The 20,568-nt window shown below is 35.1% G+C and overlaps 2 protein-coding genes across 2 annotated transcripts in view; one reads left to right on the top strand and one right to left on the bottom strand.

Moving 5' to 3' along the window:
• tspan2a (tetraspanin 2a) overlaps window positions 1-8,591 on the top strand; it is a 41,500-nt gene extending 32,909 nt beyond the window's left edge. The window contains exons 7-8 of the mRNA XM_056460475.1: window positions 3,371-3,454; window positions 6,931-8,591. Of these exons, the coding sequence (XP_056316450.1) occupies window positions 3,371-3,454; window positions 6,931-6,996 (150 nt within the window). The 3' untranslated portion in view covers window positions 6,997-8,591. The remainder of the gene's footprint in view (window positions 1-3,370; window positions 3,455-6,930) is intronic.
• slc25a55a (solute carrier family 25 member 55a) lies at window positions 8,590-20,142 on the bottom strand. Its single transcript, XM_056460474.1, has 10 exons — window positions 20,063-20,142; window positions 18,939-19,049; window positions 17,153-17,278; window positions 16,194-16,249; window positions 14,023-14,113; window positions 13,810-13,928; window positions 12,305-12,494; window positions 12,061-12,215; window positions 10,906-10,981; window positions 8,590-10,801 (listed from the first exon to the last, which is right to left on the bottom strand). The coding sequence occupies exons 2-10, from the start codon at window positions 18,953-18,955 to the stop codon at window positions 10,642-10,644; spliced, it is 990 nt and encodes a 329-aa protein (XP_056316449.1). The 5' UTR covers window positions 18,956-19,049; window positions 20,063-20,142; the 3' UTR covers window positions 8,590-10,641.
• Window positions 20,143-20,568: the final 426 nt, after the last annotated feature.

Here is a 20,568-nt window from a genome sequence, read left to right as displayed (position 1 = left end):
GGCAAAAACTTTGAATCATTAGTAAAATAACCTGCCTTTTAGCAAAGCCTGATATTTTCCTGCAGGTTTGATGCAGACTAAACTAAAATGTCTGAGGCCAGTTTTACTTAAGATTCCCTCGCCAAATCTTGCCATGAGTGAGATGGAGAAAATTCAAAACAAGGTCAGATTATATGCTTCAGTGGCAAAACACAGACTGGTCTGTTAAATAAAGTATTGATATAAATAAAATCACAGTGAAATATCCGCAGTTTCACAGCCTATATTAGCCTATATTAGGCTAGATCATTTTATGTTAATGATGATCTATAGCCTGTTGCACACATCAGTTTCACTTTTAATCAGTTACTTTGACCACAATGAGCCAGGCTTTTCTAACTATTTGCAGCACTTAAAGTATTCACTTCGGAAGAATAATCTCAGTCGGAAGGATGAGAGAACAGAAACTCATCGTGAGAATAATCTTACGGAGTGGCGCATGTCGCGTCTGCGCATCCGGATCTGTGAATGAAGCACTTGATGCCTCACTTGATACACAGCGCGCAGCCCTCTGGTATCTGTGGACATGTTCAAAACAGCAGCACAAAGGGAAGAAATCAGTGCGTTGAGGATCTGTCCAATGCATTATTAAGACTTTTCTCATTTAAAACTGCTGGTAGGCCTCCTTTGTGTGTGAAGAGCAGGTAATAATCCTCTCTACTCCAATGTTGCAAATGTGATCTGCTGATCTAACAGACACAGCACAACATGATTTCGAAACAGCAATGAACTCCTTGTTGCAGGTCAAAATGAACCCATTTAATGCACAACTAAGGAGTGGAGTTTGCATGTTCTCCTCGTGTTGGCGTGGGTTTCCTCCAGTTGCCCCAGTTTTCCCCAATGTCTAAAGACATGCGCTATAGGTGAATTGAATATACTAAATTGGCCGTAGTGTATTAGTGTGTGAAAGCAAGAGTGTATGGGTGTTTCCCAGTAAAGGGTTGCAGCTGGAAAGGAAATTGCTGTGTAAAGCATGCTGAAATAGTTGGTTGTTCATTCCACTGTGGTGACCTCTGATAATTAAGGGTCTGAGCTGAAGGAAAATGAATGAATGAATGAATGAATGAATGAATGAGTGAATGAATGAATGTTCCAGACCTTTGACATGAACAAATTCAGATTTTTGACATTTGAAGAGAGACTTTGAGAAGCTCTTTAAGAAAGGCTGTGAGATGTTGGTTGTTCTGGTGTCCTGCAGGTGTCAGTGTTGCGCTTGTGAATCTGTGAAGATCAGAGAGAGAGAAATGAAGCAGAATCTCCCTTCAGTCACTTGATCCCATAAGCTCACTGTGGCACAAAGGCAGTGTTTTTTATTTATTTATAGCAACATGAAGCACATCGATCCACAGAAACATCACGTCACACTGTGCTTCAGCTGTCAGGTTTATAAAACCAGTTGATCCCAATCAGCAAAAGCACATTAGAGGAAAGGACAGTACAAAATGTGTTCACATCGTGTGACTGAAGCTCTGTGAAATGACTACACTTCTGCTGCGTGTGTTTGAATACGTAAATGTGTTTATATCTATGTGTGTTTTTGAAAAGAGTCTCTTCACCTACTAGCATTTGATAAAAAATATATACAGATATATAAATACACTGAAATATTTCAGGTTTTCTATTTATACAGTTGAAAAAGTGATTAGCTCTTCTGTGAACGATTTTTAACACATTTTTATCATAATACTTTTAATAACTCATTTCTAATAACTGATTACTTTTATCTTTGCCATGATGACAGTAAATAATATTTTACTAGATATTTTTAAAGATGCTAGTATTCTGCTTAAAGTGACATTTAATGGTTTTATATACTGTATGTAATGTAATCTACACTCCCCGGCCACTGTATTAGGTATACCTTACTAGTATCAGGTTGGACACCCTTTTGCCTTCAGAACTGCCTTAATCCTTCGTGGTCTAGATTTAACAAGATGCTGGAAATATTCCTCAGATTTTGGTTCATTTTGACATGATAGCATCACACAGTAGCCGCAGATTCATGATGCGATTTCCTGTTCCACCACATCCCAAAGGGGCTCTATTGGATTGAGACCTGGTGACTGTGGAGGCCATTTGAGTACAGTGAACTCATTGTCTTGTTCAAGAAACCAGTCTGAGATGATTTGCGCTTTATGACATGACGCATTATTTTGCTGGAGGTAGCCATCAGAAGATGGGTACACTGTAGTCATAAAGGGATGGACATGGTCAGCAACTATAGTCTGGTAGGCTGTGGTATTGACACGATGCTCAATTGGTACTAATAGGCCCAAAGTGTGCCTAGAAAATATCCCCACACCATTACACCACCACCAGCAGCCTGAACCATTAAAACAAGGCAGGATGGATCCATATTTTCATGTTGTTGACACCAAATTCTGACCCAACCTCCGAATGTCACAGCAGAAATCAAGACTCTTTAGGCCAGGCAAAGGTTTTCAATCTTCTGCTGACAGGAGTGGCACCCGGTGTGGTCTTCTGCTGCTGTAGCCCATCCGCCTCAAGGTTGGACGTGTTGTGCGTTCAGAGATGCTCTTCTGCATACCTCAATTGTAACAAGTGGTTATTTGAGTTACTGCTGCCTTTCCATCAGCTCAAACCAGTCTGGCCATTCTCCTCTGACCTCTGGCATCAACAAGGCATTTGCGCCCACAGAACTGCCGCTCACTGGATATTTTCTCTTTTCTTACCATTCTCTGTAAACCCTAGAGATGGTTGTGCGTGAAAATCCCAGTAGATCAGCAGTTTCTGAAATACTCAGACCAGCCCGTCTGGCACCAACAACCATGCCACGTTCAAAGTCACTTAAATCACCTTTCTTCTCCATTTTGATGCTCGGTTTGAACTGCAGCAGATTGGCTGATTTTAGATTTGATAACGAGAAATTGGACATGGTTCATTGGTACCTAATAAAGTGGCTGGTGAGTGTTGATATAAGAAATAAGACTTGCTCTTTTTAACATAATTTGGACATTTAAAAAATGAATTAAAGTTGAACTAATCATTTTGTCTTCAACACTAATTTTGTTTTTTAAAATGTTATTTACTTTAATCTGCACCATTACTGCTGTTTATAGTGTCACATGATCATTTGAACATTTATAGAAGCTTTTTTACTTTTTCTCATCAATTAAAAGTTATTCTTACAATTGAGAAGTTTTAGAAAGTCTAATTTATTTAATCATTTGAATATTATCCATTATATACGTGTTTATATATCCATATCCATGCATTTCGTTTATGTGAATTTGGTGCATGTTTGATGAATAAACATTTCATTGAATAAAATCAACTGGTTAATAAGTGTGTGTTTTTGCTGTTGTTGCAGGATTGTGTTGAGACTATAGAAGCTTTCTTCAATGAAAAACTCTTCATAATTGGATATGTTGGCATTGGCATTGCTGGAGTTATGGTAATTAAAGTTTTGTGTAAATATTTTTGACTGAAAAGTATCAGCTTTAAAGAAAATATTGATCTTGTTACATTGAAATGTTATAAAATCTGTAATATTTAATCTCACTTTGTTGCATTTAACATTTTTTTACACTTAAATGCAGTATAATAACCATTTGAGATAATTTGAGCTTTCAAACTCGTTCTATATGACATATATAGTGTATATTGCAGATGAAGTTAAATATAGTAAGTTTTTTCTTAATATTATTTTGTGACTAAACTTTTGAATTCAAGTGGTTTAGATGTTTAGTAGTATAGAAATGTGTGTTTGTGTTATCCTTAACCTTAATCCTTTTTTACATCCTGCTAGCATTTGGATTAGAAGATTTTGTTTTAAAATAAAGCATCACAACTTAATATTTTTCAGCTGGAACTAAACTGATTTAACTGTTTAAATAAGGAGAAAGCACAAATAACTTGTATAATATTCAGCCACAAGATGGCGCCAAAAAGCGCAAATCTGGCAGAAACAAAACTGGCTGAATAAAGAGAGAAAGCACATATAACTTTCATATCAGGGCTGCACAATATATCGTTTCATCGTCGATATCGCAGTGTGCGAATCTGCAATGTCAAATTGGAATTATAGGTAGCCATAAAACACGGTTCATAACTCATTGTGGAGTCATGTTTAACTATAATCTAATAGTGTCAAAGATTTTTATTTAGATGTGTTTTTAAAGCCTTTGGACACAAGAAATGCTAAAGTTTTCCACTTAAACAAAGATTGGGTTTAATTATACAATGAAGACTATACAGTGTTACTTTGCACTTGCATTTTGTACCATAAGACTCCAGTGAAAAGCATTTTGTTCATTTGTATCTTTGCTCTATTGTTTTCATCTGTATTTTTGTATATTTTATGCAGATGCACTCCCCTGCAAAATCATCGAATCAATATTAAATCATGATTTAGTAGTCATCTTGTGAAATTATGCTCATATCGCAATATATATTGCAGAACAACTAAATATGGCAATGTCAGTTATTTTTCCAATAGCGGGCAGACCTATTACATATTATTCATTCACAAGATGATGCCAAACATTCACCACAGGATACATATGAATTTGAATGTATTTTAGATGAACCTGTAAATGAGGTTTTGATTTTATTACTGATTCGGGTGTATCTGAATCCCTGCAGACAGTCGGTCAGAACTGTATACTGTCATCTATTAGGAGAAATTCACCCAGACTTCATGTCTCCTTCAAATGTTTAAAGAAGACAAGTTGGGGTTGTTAAACAGTACAAAAATAATCTCACATAAATAATTATACAATTAACATTTAGAACATCAAATAACAATAATTATAAAATATGAATTAAATCGCAGTAACTCAGCAGCAAGGTTATAATAGTTTTGGGTTTGTCATTAGTTTTAGTCTTTATTTTGATTTGACTTTTTGTTTTCAAATTTTTCAGTTTTTAGAGGCAGATCTGCTAGTTTTTATTAGTTTCTATATTTTAAATTGCTTCGTTTTAGTTTCGTTTTTATTAGTTTCAGTATTAGATTTAGTTTTTGCTTGTTTTTTTATTTGGAAAATTTGTATAAAATTTGAATAAATATTTTATAATAAAAGCTCAACCAAAGGCTACATTTTTTGACATGAGAACACTATTATCTACCCATAATAATTACCCATTATCTGCCCATCCTCAAATACAACAGCCCACAAGATAGCAGCCTTAAATAAAATATGTATGCAAGTGATGGAAGTTTGGATCTTTAAAGCGAACCAGATTTTTAGTGACAATCTTCCCAAGTTCGGACTTAACTTACAAAAATATATAGTCAGCCATCATAATTTCAGTCAGGTAAAACATCGTCATGATCTGAAACGTTCTTACAATTACGTTTTGCAACCCAACTGAAGCATAACTCGCTTATTTAAATTCCTTTAAGACTTTCTGTTAAGAAATAAACTTGTGTTTCAACAGAGCTTCTCATTTAAGCCCTCGGTTTAACTGTGCTTCAGTCACAGCAGGCTGTCATGTACTGTTTGTGTTCGGTTCACTGAATCACGCATGCGCAGTAATATTGGTTCACCGCTTCTCAAATCTGATCTCAGTGTACTGTTGTAATAACTGATTAACCCAGTATGGTTTATTTAGAATCACAGGGGCTATCAGGCATGTTAAGGAGTAAGTTGTTTGTGGAGTGCTTAACGTGTTGTAAGTGCTTAACGTTACTGGAGACGTGAATCATTTCAAATGATTCAGTTTGATTTGGTGAATTAGTTCAACTGGTTCACGATTCGTTCGGCCTCACTAATACAGATACCCATTATTGGGCACAATTGTGTTACTTTTAAGTGTCTGCTTGGGTCGTTTTTAATGTTGTCACCACGCTGCTCTCATGTCCACTCATTGTTTTTGTCGTGGGAGCAATGACTGGAGGAGGACCGGCTTAATCTGGTTAATAGCATCACAGACTCTGAAGTGCCGTACGGGTTCTAAATACTTCTGAATTAAATTTAAATCTAAATTCTCTGTTCTAAATACATTTACAAAGATGAAAACGAAGGATGTTTTTGCTATAATTTTAGTTAGTTTGAGTTAGTTTTGCTTGTACATACAACGATTTCAGTTAGTTCCAGTTTAAAAAAATAAAAAAACAGTTTTTTTAATTTCAGTTAACGAAAATTATTTTCAATTCTAGTTTTCTTTTTTTTAACAATAATAACCTTGCTCAGCACACCATGTGTGTGCAAATAATTGGAGCAGTCGTTCCCTGACTGTCCACAAGAGGGCGCTAACATGACTGAGGCTTGTTTTCAATGATAGAATAAACAGAAAAGTGGCAAATAACTCGATGAAACATTCGCATTTATCCATATAAAGCATTTAGATTACTTGCATTAAGAATATTGCACATGAAAGCAAGCTTAATCATCATCCATCATCAAATTATAACTGCGTTATGGCGCTATGATGGATTTCACCCGCGATATGAAATAACCAGACATTTACATCAATCAAACCAAATCCACTTACATACTGTACACACACAACTATATTACATCGGCTGTCGAATTGTTCGGCATATAAACGTTAGCAGATAACTTTAACTTTTCAACATGTTCGGGTTCTTTGTCTGCTCAGCACACCTGATTTACTTCCTTCTCCAAGTTCTGCCTATAACAGTGACGCTGCAATTGCTTATTGGTCACCAGCACAATATTCCGGAAGCCGTCTGAACAGAAGCTGTGTTGTTTAGCAGTTGTTATTTCACAATAACATCATTTAATGACTGACCAATCAGAATCGAGTATTCCAGACATGTTCTCCACTCTTCCATGACCATCACAGTAGCTGCTCAGGATTCGGCCTGGTCCAGGATATGGACAGCCGTGTAATATGCATGACACTCGTACTGCTATCATGTTCCTGTGTTCATGATCTGTGTGTGTGTGTGTGTGTGTTGTGCAGGTGATCGGCATGATCTTCAGCATGGTCTTATGCTGCGCCATCAGAAACAGCAGAGAGGTCATCTAGGCCCGTCTGGTTCCCCCGGCTCGCCCACTCGGACTGTTTCAGAGCCCAGTGACCTCATCCGGATCTCCCATGAGGTCGTGCGGCGTTCAGCATTCTGTCTCTGATCCTTTCTGTCTTTCTGTTCCTGCACTGAAGATCAGCTCCACTGCATGGACGCCTACTGTAACCACATTAACCAGTACTTTTATTTCCTCTTCCATTATTTATTACTGAAGCAGCACACGGGGAACGTTCTACACAGCACAGTACTTTTATTTGATTTAATATGATCTCTCTTAAAGGGACAGTTCACCCAAAATGGCTTCCAGTATGTAGATGACTTTTTAAATGTAGATTTTTAGTTCTTGATTTGAGGTGAAAGATCAATTATATAGGCCAAACACAATGACTGATTATGTTTATTAGCATTAAAGTGCCATTTTATGAAGAGGTTTTACCCTAAAATCATTTCTGTTCTACTAAAGATAAACCAACATCTTGGCTAGTCTGTGGATAATGAAGTAAACAGCATTCTGTTTGGTTTTCTGGTCAATTTTGGGGTGAAATATGCCTTTAATATAGAGATTTTGTGTGTGTGTGTGTGTGTGTGTGTGTCTTAAATTAGTTTTTTGGACTTTTACTCACTGATGTAAATACGCTTTTCACTGATCACCTGCTTTTCCTCTTGTTTTAATTATTTATTGTGTGAACTAGACCGTTTTCAGTGATATTAGATGATGGGTCAGATGTTTATTGTGTTTCGCTGGTTATTAATAATTGGTTCTTGTAATTTTGCCTCATCATATATAGATACTGAATGAAGCCAAAGATTGAGTGTGAGAAAGATGCCTCAAGTCAACATGGACTCAGAGTAAAACACTTGCTTTTGTTCGTTTTGTGAACGTTTTTAATCAGAACGATGTTATTTAGGATGTTGCAGGTATTTAATAGGTGATTGGTTAATATTAATAAAGAAAAATATGGACTATGAGACATCTAAATAGCGGTTTAAGACGCTGCCAAGAGTAATTTGTTACATTTAGTAAGGGGGACATGAAATAAAAAAAAAAACTAATATTGCTGTTTATTTTTTATTAATACTGTGATATTTATTGCGATTACTCCAACTTCAAAATATGCTGGTCCATCAAAAAAAAAAAAGCGTGACTCCTTTTGACTTTCAAGCATCGCTCATGTAATGTTTTTGTTTGGTGTGCAACTCTGGGGCCTTGTTTATAAAAGGTTGTGCATAAACTGGCGTTCATGTCCAAAGCCTTGGCTTGAGAACGGCCAGACGAGGCTCCTGGGTAATGCATGTTATTTTCCACAAGTGGCTGATTTTGCATCTGTTAAAGTTGAAGCAGCAGTTTATTATTGGGAGATCAAACATATCTTCTTTCCTTTTCTGTCTTTTGCTTCTGTGAGTTGAGTAATATTTGACCCACTAGTTGTCATGTGCCTTTATAACTGACGAAAACTCCATTATAAACATGTTTGCAGTTTGGGTTACTCTACTTTTTTTTTTTTTACAGCGTTGCATGTAAATAGCTTTAAAATGAGGAAATATGGTGAAAAGGTTGAAAACCTCGAACAATAAAACAGCTCACACAAACACACAGTTGACTGGGTTTTATTTTTGCAGTGTTGATTATTACCATTTCAACAGAACAGGAATTAATGTGTTAATGTTAATACTGTAGACACAAATAAACAGGCCGGGTCCCTCAAACTGACAAGAGTTTGCCCATCAGTCCATTTAAAGGTGCTGTATGTACGTTTTTGACTCTTCTAAAGCATAAAAACATCATATGTTTGCAGATATTTAAGAAACATGCTCAGTGAACATTCTTGTGTAGCTGAAAAACACTGCTGAAGTCAGATGTTCTGCTTTGAAAACGTGTGTAATGTGCCGGAACATCTGTCTATGCTTTGGTTTTATTAACCCACCCAATGCCAGTTTGGCCAATCATGTTTCAGCACATGGGTTGCCTTGGTGGAAAACAGCTTATTTCATACATTCAGTCTGGAAGGCTCTTAAAGAATGCGCTCGTGACCAAAATGTGACCTCCGGTGGACAGTAGCAGCCTCCGAAATGAGTCGCAGATTCAGAGTTCCACATGAGGTTATTAATTAGCAAATAATAGGAATATTACTGGCATTAGGTGAGCAGGTTACAGTGTAACCTAGCAACACACTACATGATGAGATTTGCAGTGATAAACAATTTGTTTGCACCAGACAAAACACAACAGAAATTGAAGTACAGCCATTCAGAAGCACAGAATAGTGCACTCACAGCACTCCAACAAAATGGGAAGGCTTATAAGCTAATTAATACAGATCAAACAACATTATTAAATGTAGATGCTGAATCACTGATAGTTGTTGGATTGAAATGAAGTTCCATTTCAAACGGTTTATTTTATTTTCAAGATCTGATGTGAACTATCTGCCTCTGCTTTCAGTAGGATGGCAATAAATGTCATGTAAAATAGCATTCAAATTTACATGATTAGCATTTAACACTGACCAGCTCAGCTACACCTCATGTGCTTTATTCACTGTAAGTTTTCTGTTGTTCAGCTGCAAGAAATAAAAGCCGTTTCTAAGATGATTGTTGGAACAAAAACTTTTTACTCTTGAAAATATTCCTTCTATTGCATGCTGTTGCATTTATTTAGCACACGACTTAAATCAGACTCGTTCCTGTTGGTGTCATCGATCGGTTTTAATCTAGGAATGAAATACGCAGATTAACCACTGGGTGTCAAACTTACATACTGCACCTTTAAGACAAACACATGACCTAAAAACAGGAAAAATGACCAATGCTGTGGTGGTTGAAGATCCCAGAAAGCTACAGTTGTAACATACTGGTCCATGTAATGGAAAATAACAATAATAATAATAATAGCATGTCTTCAAAGTGACAAAATCTTGCATAAATACGATATGCATCAAATGCCTGTTTTCGGTAGTCATTAAAATAATCCTGAATTTTAGACTGCACCTCACACACTTTCACCCACATCAGTTCTTTTTACTAACTAAAATATAACAAGAAAGAGTGTGTGTGTGTGTGTGTGTGTGTGCGCGCATCTGATGGTACCAAACAGAATAGTCAATGACATTCCCTAAAACTAGAGAGTTACAAACTCTGAAGGCTTTAAAAGCATTTCAAGTAACTCGATTCAAGTTTAGACACTGAAAACAGTGACGAAAACAGAGAAAGACAGACAAAAATGAATTGTGAGAAACAGATTTCAATACAAAAAGAGTTTGTACAAAGAGAACAGATGGAAAAGAGAGAGAAAAGAAAGAAGTCGGTGTCTTTGACGGCGACACCAGTCTCCCTCACTGAGGGGAAACTTTCACATATGCTTGTAGAAAACATAATCACGTGTTAAAGCGCTCTCTCTCGCTCCTCCAGACACATCCCTTACCAACAAGTGCAAAATGCTGGCTCAGCACGGCTCATCAGATAAGCCTGTAAACCATAGAGGAAGTGCGGTAAGGCTGGTTTAAAAACTCACAGGAACGCAAACCAGAGCAGAAGCTGCCGTTCTCTCAGCATCTCCTCCGCCATCTTGATTAATGTTTATCTTCTGTTGTGTAATGTACAGTCTCTTGCGTAGCTGCCACACGCTCTGAGGTAGCAATGTGTGTTCAGTCGGAGATTAGCTTTAGCTGCGTCTGGCTCATGATAAACTCTCCCACGCCGAGGAAGTACATGACCTGCACGATGCCGAAGAGTGGCGCGATGACTAGCGCTCTGCAGCCCGCGCCCTTCAGGAAAGCGGACGGGCCTTCACGACGCATGATCTTACTGTAGAAGGGAAGAAATAAGCAGAGCAGCTGATAAACTAACACATTCCACAACTAGAGATCTGTTTAGTGGTAACATAAGAATAAAAAGGGTTGATCAATCACCTGAAACAGTCAACGATGCCGCTGTAGGTCTCCTCATTGGCTCCTTTGCTCAGAGACTGTAGTCTGGTCTTTACCACTGCACAGAAACAACAATAGTTAGCGTCAGGGTTCTTACACCTTTTCCAGAATCAAATTTAAGCATCAATCACTTTTCCAGTGCATTTACAAGTGTGGTAAATTACATATTATATCAGATGCATTTTGTTACAGTATTTTAGAGAAACAAATAAAAACAATAATAACAATACTAATAATAAAGTCAATTTTAAAAAATAACTAAATAATAATTATTTATACATGATATATATATATATATATATATATATATATATATATATATATATATATATATATATATATATATATATATATATATATATATATATATATATATAACGCAAAAAATAAATAAAATATATCAATAAAAAAAATAATAAATAACAATAATAAACTAATAAAAAATAACAAAAATTTATAATTTTTAAATAATACTAATAATACATGTAAAAGTAAATTAACAATAAATAAAACATAAATAATTAAATAATAAAACTATAAAAAATAAATACAAATACATCAAATAAATACATATAAATGAATAAAAACAAATAAAAATAAATATAAATACAACAAATAATAAAAAAATTTAAATCAACAAAAACATAGATTAAAAAATAATAATAAATGAATAAAAATAAATAATTAAAGATAATAAATAAAATAAACAAATGCATAAAAACAAATAAAAATAAATAGAAATAAAACAATAAAAATTTTAAATAATCAACAAAAACATAATAGATTAAAAAAATATTAATAAATGAATAAGAAATAATTAAAGATAATAAATAAAAAAAAAAACCAAATGAATCAAAACAAATAAAAAATAAAACAAAATGTGTATGTATACATGGATGGATAGAGCCCCAACCTTCTTATTAACATTCAAATACAGAAACTTTTTGCATCTTAAATGTGTCATCCTTCATCTTCTCTTTATATGAACAAACATTTATTTTTAAGAGTTGAATATAGAAACATGACATTATTTTTTGTTGAAATAAATTACACATTAAAGCCAAACAAAAACAAAGTGGGTGAGCACTTCATTGATAAAGACCTAAATAAAAAGGGGGAGAAAAAAAATCCTCTTACCATCACATGGATTGACAGCAACCGCAGCCGTTGAGCCTGCAACACATCCAGAGATGAAGGACCAATAAAATGGCGCCGCCTCATCAGGGGAGGGTTTGCCCAGCTTATTCAGATTTGCAAAGAGAGGGAAGTAGACGATCGAGAAAGGCACATCTCTAAAAGAGTGAAAAAAGACCACTGGTTAATTTACGCCCTCATCAGTGTGCAGCTTGACATTTGGAGTTGAGGTTTTAGCATGCATCACCTCAGCAGAGTTGCTCCGAGACCCTTGTAGAGCCCCTGAATGCCCTGAGTGTGCAGCAGCTCTCTGGCGATCTGGGTTGCAGAAACGGCTCTGACTGATGGATTGGGGACCACGTTGTAGGAGCGGCTCAGCACAGTGTTTGCAGCCAGTCTGGTGGGAGGAATCAGGCCTGGCTTTCTCTGCTGGGCAGCTGGGAATATGAGGATCACAAAAGTTATTCTCGCATAACTCAACACATCTCAGTGGGTACCGTAAAGGTGAAACACTTTCAGTGAGATCACTGAACAAAGCCAAGTCAAAAAAAACAAACAAAAAAAAAAATGCTCATTTCAGCAGTTTGCCAAAATGTAATGTATGTTTTATTTATTGCCATGTCAGCAACCAAGGCTATTTTCATGGCAAGAACATTTCAATATTAAAGAACAACAAACAAATGAATACACAAGTTAGCAGTTTACCAAAAGTGAACGATCTGGAAAAACGACTATTGCTCTGGGTAATTACATAATAGGGTGGAGATGCCTTTGATATACAGTGGTCAACATTTGAAGAGGATCAAAAAAGATTTTAAAAACTGTCCTAGGACAAAAATAGGTATTAATCAATAGTGTACATTCTACTGTACATTTCCTAATAAAACATCCTCTTTTGAAGACCTGAACCCAGGCCAAATTAAGGCCTGAGGGGTTCCCAGAATCGCGCATTCCAGCACAGTTGAAGGAAAACCACCCGCTTAGATGCGAGCTGTGATTATTTGTCTGCTGTATCTCGATGTTGTAAGATGCATACTGTACTATTGTCTGGTTTCCGTATTCAGAGGTCAATTTTCACAACAGTCCAACTGCTGACTACCTGCGACTTACTGAAAACTCCCTAGGGTTGAGTTGTCATCGAGGTCCTACAATAATAGTGTGTCTGCTGTGAAAACACTTCAGTTTTATGTTGAATTCATCCTCGCAGTTATGGAAGCGGTAAACATAACATCTCCAGTTTGGTTTATATTAAACACTAGGCCTAAAAAAATGTGTTTGTTTACATAAAGCTCTCTCTATCCAGCCATGTAGATCTGCAAAGTAGACTACTGTACATTCTAGTAAAACAGATTACAACAGAGACATTCAATGATCATGTCTGTAACTGCCTCTCTGGCTATACCACTAACTGTACTCTCTCTCTCTCAAAAAAAAAAAACATTACTAATGCTTTGCTACTTAGACTTTACACACCTGAAACTTGCCTATAGCACTTATTCACTGTTGCTCATAGTTGTGTAAATTGCTTCCTTGTCCTCATTTGAAAGTCGCTTTGGATAAAAGTGTCTACTAAATGTAAATGTAGACATCATTCAGAGAATTTGCATACTAAAAAATTAGGTAATGTCGGTAATTACTAAAATAAATAAATAAATAAATACATAAATTTCACAATAAAGGGGTGTTTTGAAAAAAAAGGCACAAATTATTGTAAATTCAACAATTTCTGCACCAATCAGCAACGGAACCTACCGAGCCTCCCAGCATCCTGCAGTTGAATTTTCAGCATCTCCATTGGAGTAGTAATGATAACCTGGCACATGCCAGCAGCACATCCAGCCAACATCTCTTTAAATACGGTCAGCCCTCTCCTGTAACAAACAGGCCAATACAGCTTTAGACTAAAGCACAGATGTTCCTCAGCCCTTTTCAACGCTTCTTCAAATGCAGTAGAAGCAAACGTACCCATTTCTAGAGAGGTGGCACCTGAAGAAGTCATTCGCTGCCAGTTTGATGGCCTTCTCAGGAGTGACCAGGGTAAGATTAACCGCAGCTCCTAAAAGACAAACAAACAAAGGGTTAAAGAAAACCACACCACAACTGATCACAGATCAGCAGCAAACACACATTCCCCACCACCATCAAACCAGATATAAATGTACAACATGACCTTATCAAATACCATTCAAACAGTAGGAAGACAAAAATGCCACTAACAGACTGTAAAAATAAGCAAAGCTTTTGACAGAACTGTAAGATGATGATGGAGGGGGATTTGACATAATGTGAAAACAAAAAATAAAACAAAATAACAAACAGGTTTTACAGAAATAGGCAGAATATGGAGATGAATATAGTGAGACAAGTGAATGCAGGCACATTCCAGAAAGAGACTGACCTTAGGGCTGTGTAGTATGACAATATACTCAATAGAAGCATGGCCAGAAAGGTGCCAAATTAAAGAGTTTGCGGAGCTGTTAAGGTAGCATTAAATTGGTCTACAGTAAAAAAAACAGTAGTCTAATATCTCAGAACATAGTCAATCAGTTAGCCATGTCTTAAATGTGCTAACTGTGGCATTAACAGAGCAACTTAACCACTGTGTGGATTCAAATGTTGCTTAATTACATTTGTCATGTACTGAAACTTAAAACGTTTAACAGAAATGAAAACCTTTTTTTTTTTTTTTTTTTACACTTCCACCAGCCCTTTTAAGGTCATATAAGTTTTTCGAACGACAAATTAAAAGCTACTAATTTTATGTCAAAGCATTCCCTTCATTTGTGAGGCATTTTGGCTCACTACATTATTAAAAACGTTATGGCACTGTAACAAACATGCCATTATATAAATTACTTTATAAGGAGTTGGATAAAATATTTTCATACTGCCCAGTCCTAACTAAGACCATGTTATTTTAAGATATCAATGTCTTGAATTACAAACTGATCTTAAAAGACAGAACAGACAATGAAAGTAAGTGATAGTGAAAAATATCCAAAATATTCTAGATGTTAACAGAACATGGCAAGATGGGTTAGTACTGAATGAGACGAGAGCAAGGAGAGTAAAGAAAGTGGAAGATGAAAAACTAAATAAATTAGACTAGAAAAAAAAAGCAGCAAAATAAATGGAATATTATACAACAATTATCTAAATAAATAAATAAATAAAAATAAAGTTGGTGCCTAATTGTAATAAAGCAGAGTGGGTAAGAACCATGATAAATGATTTGCCTCCAGCGTGGCTGCGCCTTATCGGCTAGCCTTCATTATCCCAGCGGGGACCCATGTCTGTAACATGAAAAACACAGATGCAAACAACAGCATTCCTCACAGAAACGGAGACCCGGCACAAAACACCGACTCCAATCTCCAAACACTCTTCAAGGACACTTATAGTAGAACAACTCAAGCCAAATCTACCAGATGTATTAACAACATGTATGACTTGCTTCATTTTTACCCTCTGATGCATTATTAATTAGAAACATTTATTTATTTGAGGGGATTACTGAATTCAAAAACAATTTCTTGCTAAATGTATTATTTGCCTCATTAAAAATAGAAGATAAATGGTAAACATTAGGAAGGTGGATCAGCAGTTACACGTTTAATACATGCAATCATGAATTAAAACTAGGATTTATTGTCTAAATTCATACTTTAATAATGTGCAAGCTGACCCAGACTATGTTAAAATAATGGAGTTTGATCTTGTGTGTTAAAATCCATACCCATTCTAAGATACTCATATAGATTTATGGATGAGATTCAAATATATAAAAAGCACACAAAAAGGACTTACATACAACCCTAAATGCTTAAAATACACATGAATCAGAGGGCTAAAAATAAGGGATATATTGTACTCTAGGCTGTTAGTTTGGCCATTTACAAGCCTCTAATATAAGATAGAGTTGACCAAAATGCTTTTGACATTTAGTAATGCATCAATATTGCCATTTCACTGCGACAAAGAGCCCAAAAAATAGTTACAATTATCCATCGTCAGCCAATCTACTCTAATTCATTCTCCAAAACCATGGACTGGATTCCCTCAGGTCTATTCAGGTGTACCCATCATGCCATTTAAGAGTCTATGCTAATCTAACATGTCAATAGAGTGAATCTTACCTCTATACATGCCAAAGTATCCTTCAGTTCGTACGGTTTTGATGAGGCAGTCAATCCTGAGAGACAAACAAATATGTTAACATGAGTCTATTTTTCTTCCAATACATTTATTTATATACATTTATTTAAGAGGTCCCATGAAATTAAAATTAAGTAGTTTAGATGTTAGTTTCACTATTGTTATTTCTTAAGATATCTATAAGCTAGTGTGCTCCAAAACAGTGACAAAATTCATCTTTAGAAGATATAAAACTTATATAAACATGTAAAGCTTCTAGTTTGTCTCTTCCGCCTAAATGGATCAACGGTTTTATTCACCTCACTTCATATTACCAATCAAATGCTGTCTAGTATTTGACATGCCTCGCCCACTTCAAGACACTTCTCATTTGATGCAATTGAGCTCAACCGCTCTCACTGGCAGAGCGGTGATAAAACAAAACGCTATTGGTTGTTTTTAAAAAGTGGGAGTGGCTACACTTTGTCCCACTCTCTTTTTATGTTTCGGTTGAAATTACATCAAACATTGAATAAAAATACATATTTCAAAGCACTTCACGTAAACTTTAAATCAGTTTTATTACTTATCTCTTTTACTTTTGTGATTATTTTAATGTTCTTGTTTACGAAAAGCGATCTGTTATTACGAATGAAGGTAACCTCTATTGGCAACAAAAGTCACGTGTGGTGTGCTCACTATGTGCGGTGTGTCCAGTACGTGTTTACATCATTTACTGGACACAGTCTGGCCTTAATCCTTATAAGCCTATGCAGTGACCATAGTGGCTAGAGCGTCACGTCAGGCGGAAACTAACGTCTGACTGCATCACACATTCCAGAAGGATTAGCCAGCAGTGCAAGTCAGCTTATCAAATCAAAGTGAGAACTGACATTGAGCTATGCCAGTGTATTTGTGAATGTAAAGGTTTGAAGCATTGAGAGGTGTTTTAAGCACTTACATGCTCTTGTAGACTTGCTGGCCTTGTCTTTGGTTCTGGAGTCTGGTCTTGGCTAAATCGATGGGAAACACGCAAGTGACCCCAACGATGCCAGCAATGCCACCATTGATCAGTTTGGCTGGGAGGCTAGAGGGAGATAAAAAATATTTATATATTATTAATAAAATGAAGGTATGTCTGAAGTATAAGAAAAAAAAAACAGAAAAATGCTAAATAACAGAGCCAGAAGTCTAACTATGTACAAAAATCCCACTAAAAATTGAATTACATCAAATAAATAGTGGATGTAATCATTTTAAAAGGGATTATATGGAAAATTGTCAAACTCAAACAGAAAGTATTTGCCATTCACATAGGCTATTAGCAAAATATTTTGCAGTGTTTGCATGTCCTTAACTGAACAGAATTCTGTAATAATAATAATAAAAAAAACAACATTCATTACAAGTTTTTTGTTCCATAAAAGACTATTTTCCATTCATACATTTCATCATTGAGGATTTCTTAAAAATAGGGTAAAAAATCTTGTCTCGTTCTCGTGAACCCAATCTCGTGTCTCGTCGAGTAAGCGTCTCGTCACACTTCTAATATTTACATTATTTTACATTCTATGAATAAAAACACTAAACATTTAAACTACTTAAAGTACATAAAATACTCAAAATAGCTTGTCAAGTTAAAACAAAAGAACATAATAATAATAACAATAATAATGAACTATGGATATAGTAAAGAAATTAACTATTTTAAATATGTACAATCAAATTCAAGCCATTAATAAAGTAAAATTTAAAAAGGGGAACATTTAACTAATAAATTTAACTTTAAAAGCTATAACCAAACATTTAACTACTATTATTAACCAATAGTCAAAAAAAAAGCTCTCTATTGAGAAATCAAAATGTTGAAAAAAAAACCCTTTACAATTAAGTACTTAAAGACTTCTAAATAAATGAAATATAAATAAGTCGATTAAATTAATCTTTAAAATAACAAAAGTGAACATCTGTATGTAATAATACAATAAACTTAAGGATACTTTAGTTAAATCATTAATATCAAGAGACATTCAAGCTGAGAAACTAAAAATAAACTAATTAAAGTCTTAGTGGAGATTTAATCATTTCATTTATGTTGAATGTAATAAATTTTAAAGGGACTATGTGAACTTGTCGAATGCACTGATTTTAAAAATACATACACTCTCTAAAAATTAAATACATTTAACTACTTCAAATAAATAATGACCTTTAAATAAATTCAGTGTAGCTTGTTACATTCAATCGAACATAATAAAAATAATAAATAACAATAAACAATTATAGATAAAAGAAATTAACCATTTAAAATGTCAACAAAAAACTCATTAATATAAAAATGCCATTAAAAAAGAAAAACATTAAAAAGTGGAACATTTAACTATTAAAAAAACTTTAAAAGCTACAACCAAACATTTAACTACTAAAAAAAAAGGAAATCTGAAGTTTGTCATTTATCAAGTCATTAAACTTACATGCTTTCTATTGAGAAATTAAATGTTGAAAATAATATTATAAAATAATATTTACAATTAACTATACTTGTATGAGACTTGTCCGATAAATTAATAATCAAAATAACAAAAGTAGTGAACATTTGTCTTTATGTACTAATACAATACACTTGAGGGTGCTTTAGTTGAACATTAATATCAAATAAAGACATTCAACCCGAGAAATTAAAATACACAAATTAATTCAATAAACCATTATATATTAATAATTTACAGTCTCTCTCATAATGTTACCTGATTTGTTGAGACATGGTAAAACTTCAGCGGTGTGATGAAAATGGAAAGTTTGACGAGAGCTTCTTGAAGTGATCGAGTGAATGAAGTCTGAACTTCAGTAGCAGAGATCTGATGGAAAAACACAGGGACGGCTGTTAACAGACAGCTTTACAACCGGAAAAAATAACTTACAACTCACTGTCATAAGCTCATCCTACGCATCTCATGACGCTTTAATCCACTGTCCAAAACACTCCTGACCCATAAGGTCAAAAGGGACGGGCCACTTCCGGCTAGTGTAACTGCGCGCGCATCTCTGCACTACTGCGCATGTGTTCAAAGGGGGTTTGGCTCTGTGAGTGAAACTGGATATCCTCTATTGAATTTTTTTCTTTTTATTGACGTTAATATTATTGTAAAAGCCAAGGTATCGAATATACAAATAAGATTGGCAATTTAACAAAATAAACCGAAGGAATAGCACAGGTTTGCGGTTTTAAGGACTTTAGGGTTGGATTTCGCCAGATCACCTCACAGGAATGTTACCTTATCTACTTTACTTAGAACCTGACATGCTTCAGTAACATTCCTTTCATACACGCCCATCAGGCTTGCATAAACATGTATTTTACGTTATTTCGATTGCGATTTTCTTTATTTACAAATATGTTACACTTTAACATGTTTCTAGCAGTTGCATTTTAAGATGCAAGTACTAAAAAAACTGTTATAATTATATAATAATAATGATGATGATAGTGCATTGCAAAAAAGAGGGAAATGCACTTACAAATGAATGAAAAGCAGCTTCAAAAGGCGGTTAAGGAAATTCAGTCAGCATTTCTAGAAAAGCGGAAATGAATTACCGGGTTTTGACTAACGGTTTAATTTTCTGGTTAGTTACACGGCAAACTAACGTAAAGCTGATAAAATAAGTGACAATATATGACAGAACACACCTCCATCACAGAAATATTACGATATTATGATCCAACTGATTAACATTAAATAATACCGGTAAGCATATGGGTGGAAAGCTGGCTGCATAATATTCCCACTTCTACAGTATAACATTTTATATTAATATAGTAAATCTATTTTAGTACTAAAACATAATGCTAGATTTCCCCTAAAAAACTTACCTCAGAAAGTAGCAGAAATGAAATATTCTTACGAGTCTCGGTATACCAGAACCTTCCTTGACGAAGAAATTTGAATGAGCGTTTGAATGGAAATTTCCTTTCAGTTTTAACCTGGGAGGCGGGCCTTTCGTGCAGGGTGTAGACTTAAATGTCCAATCATTTTCGATATATTTGCATACACCAAATTCATTCGCCAGTCAGTTCTAAGAACCTCCTCCTATGAGTCAAAGCCGAGGCGCGCGTGTGGACGCGGTGTCAAATTACATCCACCAAATGGAAGGCTGAGGGTATTTTTGTTCGTTGACGTTTACAGAATAAAAGCTCAGCATGTGACGAACACAATACGAACGAGTAAAAATAGAAAGCATCGATAAGACTAATATGTCATTATATACAATATTTACATATTTTTCTATATACATTAAAAACTCTAGATGTCAAGAAAAGAATGACAGTGTGTGTACTTCTTCTGTATTAAAGGGGCAGTTCACACAATAATTTCTGTC

Source organism: Danio aesculapii, chromosome 6, assembly GCF_903798145.1.
Source record: "Danio aesculapii chromosome 6, fDanAes4.1, whole genome shotgun sequence".
NCBI classification, from domain to species: domain Eukaryota; kingdom Metazoa; phylum Chordata; class Actinopteri; order Cypriniformes; family Danionidae; genus Danio; species Danio aesculapii.
This window is presented reverse-complemented; position numbering and strand designations above follow the sequence as displayed.